The sequence below is a fragment of the Parasteatoda tepidariorum genome, chromosome 7, assembly GCF_043381705.1.
Source record: "Parasteatoda tepidariorum isolate YZ-2023 chromosome 7, CAS_Ptep_4.0, whole genome shotgun sequence".
NCBI classification, from domain to species: Eukaryota; Metazoa; Arthropoda; class Arachnida; order Araneae; family Theridiidae; genus Parasteatoda; species Parasteatoda tepidariorum.
Genome location: NC_092210.1, coordinates 88822307 through 88830202, shown reverse-complemented (window position 1 = coordinate 88830202; position 7896 = coordinate 88822307). Strand labels below are relative to the sequence as shown.

Sequence of the window (7896 nt, the reverse complement as noted above, 5' to 3'; positions counted from 1 at the left end):
GACTTATAAATTCACTGTCGCCTCTAATCAAAACAAAAATCTATTTATAACTTTTGAATTCGAATTTCTAACCGCAAAAATGTTTCAGTTGCATGGTTGTAATAATTCTCATAAATTTGTTGGCGACTCGTGATCGCCAAGGTATTCTTTTAAACCCAATATTATTATGCTGGTAGGCTTTGTTTTGACTTTGCTATATTTTGATAATTCGCGAATTTTGGATCTCTTACCCATGCTTCGGTGTCCGTTGGGAACAAATTACACGTACTTTTTAATTTGGCTTTTGATTAGGCAGGTTGTGGGGGATTTATCTCCCATGGCCTGTCCTTATTAATATTATTATGCAAAATTGATTCAACTGAAATTCTTATGGATTATATTTATATTTGGTACCTCGAGCTCTGCAAATATATAAAATAAAAGCTTTTTATTAATTCTGATCCAGTTCAAGTATTCTATTCATCATCTTCTGTTTTCATCGCAATCTTCAATTTATCAGTATTCTTCAACTTGGCCCACTATACCATACAAACTCCAACCTCACCTGATATTCCACCATCTCACCAATATAAATGACCCACTGAAATATTCTTCTCCATAATTTCTAAAACATTTTACGTACTAACCTTATCATAATCGAATTTTACTGTGAATTGTAGCAAATCAGCTTGATTTGATATTTCTTGTAATGAGAAGCTCAAATAATTTCTCTGTTCTGAAGTGTATTTATTTTGAACTGATTTTAATTTATTGAACTTTATTGAGAAAATAATTCGTTTGTGATTTTCTTTAATGCTTTTTTTAGCCTTTGCCGATACACGATTGCAGTTCGAGAATTTAGAGAAATGTAAAATACTGTAAGTTCATTTTTATTTATAATTTTAAAATATTCTGACTTCAATTTATCAAATGCACAAAATAAATATTAATACGTTTTCAAACTGTTTTCACTATTTTCATATTTCAAATTATTTTAGTTTATGTAGAGGAGAGTGGGGTCAATTGTAATATTTTTTATATTAAATACACCTTGTGCGCCACCTAGAAAGCAAATCTGGAAACCGACACTCGAAATTTTTGCTCTGTTACAATCGTAACCTGTTACAATTGACCCCACTCTCCCCTACTGTTTTTCAAGTATGCAAAGAATGTCTATTTGAAATTGTATGAAAGCTTGGTCCTTTCTGACGAAAAATGTGTTTGGTAAAATTCAGAGAAGCTTCCAAACATAGAAACGGGCGATTAATCAACGAGAAGCGAAGAGTCATAGAATATGGCTAAGTTGCTAAATTCTAACTTTCTAATCTAACAAAATTAAGCTGTTCTGGAAGAGTGAAAAGAGAAAGAAGCGCTTCCAAAGTATAAAATTTTTCCCGTTAAGCCTTATTTTGTTTGAAAATTTATAAATCTCATAACTGCAATTAAATACACTGAAATTTCACTTAAGTGCCTAAATATACTGTAATAAAATGTTCGCGTTAAAAATTACAAAACTGACTCAAAATATGCAAAATACTATCTAGCAAAGGACACATCTACACCCACATAAACCAATCAGCATTTCATTATTTTCCCACTCCGTCAAAATATGTATACATAGAAACCCAGAGAGCAGTAATTTACGGGTAAACCTAATTGACGCTACCAATCCTTTCGAGCGAGCCGTTGTTAACATGTTTAAATACCTCGGTTCAGATAAAATCAATTCCGCACCGAAAGCGCATATTGAAGGACAATGCGAGACATTTGAAATTATAACGGTGTAATGTTGTTTAAAAATTGAAATAAAATGCTCCAAATTGAAATTATGTTTGTGTGATCATGGGTTGCTGGTGTCGGAAAAGCTCGTCATATATTGGGAAAATCGCATCGTCCCGTCTTACGTTCCTGAAGGAGTCAATAGAGGGCTCTGCTGTGACTGAGGAGGAAAGAAAGCTTTGGGGAATTTGTTGCGATGACGTCACAGTGGAACGCCATTCGGTATTTATTTATGTTTAAATTTTAACTTTTTGGATTTCTAGGCACTGCTGTAACTTAAGATCATTGAGAAAAATTCCTTATTATAGAAAAAAATGCGGAAATTTATTAGATATACATGGAAAAAAGACACCTAATACTGTAGCCAAAAGAGATAGTAGCCACAACCGAATAGTGCGAAAATAGAAGCCTATTAACTGTAGTGCGAGCGTGGATGGTGTTTTAAAAAAATTTCTTGAAGTTATTATTCTCTTTTTTTTTGTCAAAAGTAAGTGAAAATTTTGTTACGCTTTATATATTCTTTGTCATAAAACTGTCCATAAATAGCCATGGTCAAATATTATTTCAATTAGAGATTACATAAGTTAAATATGTATGTAAGCTTGATAATTTTAATTATGAAATATTTACGTATCACCAGAGTATAACACTAGGTAGCATTTCTGCATGTGTTGAAAATTGTTCAATAATTAATCTTTTCTCCTAAGAAATCAATATATTTATAACTGAAAAAATACATTAAAGGTCTAGAAGCTAACAATTTATTTAGGAAATAAAATGAACTGAAAGGGTATTGTTATCAAATTTTATCCAGCAATTAACCATATTTAGCTCTTTATAAACCTATCTTACTCTAGTGATTTGCTAAATTTTTTTTTCGCTTAAATATTTTTTATTCCTCATGTGTAATTTTTTTTCCAACTTCATCTTTCACAATCACTCTAAAAAATTTATGCAAAGTCGATTATGACCGAAGTATACATTATACGTTGAAAACTTTTTTTTCTGCACTAGACATAGTTTTCTAAATGTTATAGTACAAAGATTGCAAACTGATATTTGTTATTTGCATGATAATCTTATTTCAGTTTCAAAAGTACTCAGAAGTTTTTTCGCTACCAACAAAAAACGAACAACGAAAGCGATGGTCCAGATGAATTCTTCTCGATATGGCTGACATTTTGTTCAGACTTCAAAGACGTGTGGAAGAAGGAACAAGCTTTAAAAATTATTGAGCAAAAGAAGTAAGTTAGAGACGCTCAATTAAAATTGCATCGTATACTGTCAACGAGTGGAGATAATTTTTGTACCGAAATGATTTATAAACGCATTTAGAAATACATTAAATTTTTTCCGTAAATTAATTTAAATTTAAAGTTTCAATGCAGAAAATATTTGTCAATAAGGAGGAAAATAATTTATGCTTTTCTCGAGGCTTTTTCTTAAATTTTTATTCAATTTACACCAGTAAAAAAAGAAAATATTAAGTGATGGGTTCTTTAAGATAGTTTGTCAAACATGTGTGTCTTTAGTAAATGATGTATCTGTTTTAAATTTTAAAAGCTCTTGACAATGACAGTTTAAAAATGTGGTGTTAAACTAATCCCAGTTTGAGATCGTTTTATTTCACTCAAATTACGTTGCGCTTTTATAAACGGATCCAATGTACAATGCACCAACAAAGAAAAAAAAACGGTTTGTATTTTTTTTGAATTTTTTTTGTTGAATTTTTTGGGATTTACTCTTTTGTATGACGATGAAATTCTGCAGTTTTCGACATGGTTCTAAATGATTTTTCATATAACTCCGTAAATATCGGTCCTGTCATTTTGAAACTTGAAGTTTCCTGAACTACCATTTTGTCACCGAAATGATCACTAAATAACCCTGATTGACGCCGAGTCGATAAAAATATAATTAATCTGAGCTTTCTATGGGAAATATATTAAGTGTTATTTTATCTCTGAATTACATTAGAATTGTGCGATCGATTTTCTTGAAATCTTTTTATCAAATTGATTATTTATTATCCGTCTGAGATATTTAGCCACATAAGCATAGAAAATTTAAAAAATATTTACAAATTCATAACAGTGTGTAGCAATTACCTTGTATTGTATAACAAGTAAAAATAGTTTTTATTTCTCTTGTTGTTTAAATTTTTAAAAATTTCGATATAAATGTGAAGTTTTATGCCTGGCAAAATTATATCTCGTTCTCATATTTTAACTTCATTTATTCATTTTTTTTGGCATCAGGTTAAGCGCAAGTATTAAAGTTGAACCCTCCAACAAATTGGAATTTTAAAAAAAAAACTCGTGTAAGGTTTATAACAAAATATAGAACTTCGTCGAATATTAACTTTGTATTCCTGAAGCCTGCATGGTAATTTTTAAACAAATTTAACTGTTATAATTCTCGAACTAATTATAGAACATTACATTTTTTCCATTTTTCACAGGAAAGCAAAATCAAACGGAACACTGAAAACAGAAATGTTCTTTAGTACAGAGATAAATTCATTTCATTAATAACTGTAAAAATGTTAATTTTTTTACGTACATCAATTATAGTGTACGTATATTCGAAAAGTTATTAATGTTATACATTTTAGAATCTAATAAAATAAGTTTGGCAATGCTGGCGAGCAGTAGTTCAAGAAAACAAATGTATATATTTTGAACATTGAGTGTCCTCTAGGTCTGAGATGTTTAAGCATGACGTCGCATTTTCAGTCCTCTGTTTCTTCTAGGGATTACATCTGAAATCTGTACATCACAAATGTACTGTTGTTTTCCGTAAAAAAATTAATAGAGGTATCTTTTTTTTTTAGATTAAAGAGGCTTCAAGAGCTTCAGGAGGGGAAGAAGGCTCAAATTACAACTATAAAAACGAGACCAGGTGGACTGGTAAGTTTTAACGAGACATCGTCATTTTTATTGATTGAAAATAGTGTCACAGTTACGTACAATTTCACACGTTTAATGCAACTTTTTCATTTAAAGCGTTAAAGGAAACTACCATCTCTATCATTTTAAATAATTTGTTACTTAGTTAACGATCTAAGAAAAACGATACTTTGTTTTTTCAATTTAAAATTTTTTCTTAGGAGACACGAAGCAATACCGTATAATATCCGTAAAACTTTCAAAAAACATTAGTATAAGGATTTTTAGACAATTGTGCTTAAATTAAATAAAAAACAATGGCAAGTTCATATCGAGTAGGGATCTTTTACCTTCAAAAAACGACAGTGTAGGAGGGAATATCTGGCAACGGTTCACAAATTGCATGGGGACTTTTTTTTCTTTTCTTCCAGACGTGGACTCGTACCTAGGTTTGCAAAACCCTTAACCGTATAGTCCACGTCTGGCTACCAGTCTAGCTCGCATAATACATAGGTAAACAATTACATAATACATAATTGCGTAACAATTACAAAGTACAATTGTATAATACATAACACAGAGATAATTTTTTTCCATAAAATTTAGTATACAACATTGAAGAGTCTTGTAGATGACAATGATGTGCATCACATTTGTTTAAAAAAAACAATTAAATGAAGTAAAAAGAACAATAAATGAAGCGAATTTTGTTTTGTGCATAATAATTGAAAAAGAGAAATAAAACAGAAAAAGAATAAAGAAAGTGTAAATGAATGAAATGTATCATGTAAGACAAAATTAAAAACTGTTAATAAACACTTTCACGACTACTTAATAAGTCAGGTTTGATTAAAATTTTAATAAGGAATCGTAATTGTGGGGACTATAACAAATTAATTGCATGGGGAATATAACAAATGATCCGTCTATCACTGAGGATATTTTACGTCAGCAATGTAGTTGGTGCTGGCCGGGTGCAGAATTCGTTTCAGCCAGCCATGGCTGGGATTCGAATCCTGATCACCTAATTGGGAGGCGAACGTTCTATCTCCTGAGCCACCACTGCTCCTTTTTCAATATAAAAAGTCTGTAAGTAAAAGTACTGTGTTCTAATATTCAGAATTTTCTTCACTTACTTTATTTTTGAAATCAGAATTTCGCCGGATGATTCTGCAACCGAATATTTTCTCTATGCAATATTTCTTTTTTACTAAAAATTAGTATGCTCAAAAAATATATTTGCCAATAAATATTCTTTTTTTTTTCTTCCAGAAAGCCAAGCTGAAAAAAATGAATCTTCTTAGCATAAAGGAAGAGAAAAAATCGAACGTCGAAAGCTGATCCACTTTGTCCTGAAACTCCACAAAAAAAAATTCTTTGCCTTATAAACTGAATGGTACTTTTTTATAGCTAAAGATTTTAACTAACATTTAACTCAAACACCAGAAGCAGCGAGTTGCATGCTTTGAGCGTATCATTCAAAGAGATTGACTAAATGCTCCATTTTTCTTACAAAATATCTCAAATTTATTTATTGCTTGTTATAAACAACGGCTGAAAGTTGTTTTCGATTTAACATTATTAATTCAATAATATTTGATAGATTTCATACATTTATTCTATTTGCAAGCTGAAAGTCTAAGAACTGTAATATAATCGTTACAGCATGATCAGAAAGCGTCTTTTTGTTCTGCGCACTTGAAGATTACTTTAAGTGTTTCATTAACTCATGCCATTTTCAAATCTGATTTTTTTTCCAGAAAAAATAAAATAAAAAATAAGAATTTAATATTTTCCCCCATTTTTTTACTTTTTAAAAACAATTCGATGGTATAATATAATACAAAAATATTTCGTTTGGTTAACTGTTATCACGAGAAAAGCGAAAAAATAAAAACAATAGCTTATTCCTTATTCTGTGGTTGAACTATTTATCTATAAAAACAATTATTATTTAGAAAAATCTAAAAGAAAAAAAGTTCTTCCCAGTTTTTCTTAATAATTAATGTTAGTTTATTTTCGAATACTTTTTTAAAAAAGTGAAAAGCTAAATTTTAGAAAATTTTTTTCAGCAGAATGGACCTTGGTTTTGTTGTTGCTTTACTGCAGCCAGATAAGAGTGTAAAATGTAATATTTAAGTGCGCACAATAAGAGACACATTTAAATTATATTATTATGATAATATTATAGTCTTATATTTACAGTTTGTAAGTTGCCTTTCTGTAAATAAACAGATCAAGAACAGAATAAGAAATGAGTTGTTTTGCTTTTTGTTTTCTCTTTTTCCTTAAAAACGCAAAATTTTCATTTAACGTATTTTTCATATTTTTTTCGCTTTGATGTATTAAATTAGGTCAAAATAAGTGAAAAATATTTTATCTAGCATATTAATAAAGTATGGTTTTGAAATACAGCGTGAAACACTGGTGTATATTTCTGTAAAATTATCCAAATTCAGCTCACTTCCAAAAAATAATTCTTCAAATTTGAACTAATTTAGATCTAAAAGAAACAGTTCTTCATCATTGAAATTTCACTCATTGACAAAATCGATCAAATTAATAAATTTTTGAATATTAATGGAAAAAAATGTTTTTCAAATTACTTTTTGGGGGTTTTATATTTTAAAACTAATATAATTCCAATTATCTCACACATCTTTTTTATTAGCTATAGGACTATTTTATATAGTTAAAAAAAATACCAAAATATATTTTTGCATGTAATTAGAAAGTCAGAAAAAAAATATTTAAATGGGAAACTAGAGTCCCATCTGCACCAAAGGATTAATAATTCCTTACAAATCCCGGAATTTAATGCCATAAAGATTGAAATTTTAAGTATTTCAGTTTTTGCAAAAACAAAAAAACGAACAAAAATATCTAGAATAAAGTACGTACTGTTACAGTCATTTATTGGAGACAAAGGGATATCAAATGACGTTAATTTTGCATTTCTTTAGCATTATGCTATAAAAAAATTTATTTATACTTGATTACCCTATAGTATTATGAGTCTAAAGTTTGTTATTTAATAATAAGAGAACTTTACAACTTTTATAGTGTTTGCAAATATATCCATTGATTTATGTTTTGTTTTTTACATTATTCAAAAATTATTGTTGTCATCTTGAGCTTTTAAGCGTACGATTTTAAAATTTTATTGTATAGTTAATAAAAAATATATATGAAATATTGTTTTATTCTACTGTAATTTTCCTGAAATAAAAATGTATATATTTTTTTCTCA

At 29.1% G+C, this 7896-nt stretch overlaps 1 protein-coding gene across 2 annotated transcripts in view; it reads left to right on the top strand.

Annotated features, from left to right (window-relative positions):
- The window catches only part of LOC122272351 (formin-2), a 95324-nt gene extending 87428 nt beyond the window's left edge, over nt 1-7896 (top strand). Inside the window, exons 34-37 of one of the 2 annotated variants that reach the window (XM_071182901.1) lie at nt 806-857; nt 2847-3002; nt 4592-4667; nt 5919-7896. In XM_071182901.1, the coding sequence (XP_071039002.1) occupies nt 806-857; nt 2847-3002; nt 4592-4667; nt 5919-5987 (353 nt within the window). In that variant the 3' untranslated portion in view covers nt 5988-7896. The remainder of the gene's footprint in view (nt 1-805; nt 858-2846; nt 3003-4591; nt 4668-5918) is intronic. The other variant, XM_071182900.1, reaches the window with a different exon arrangement.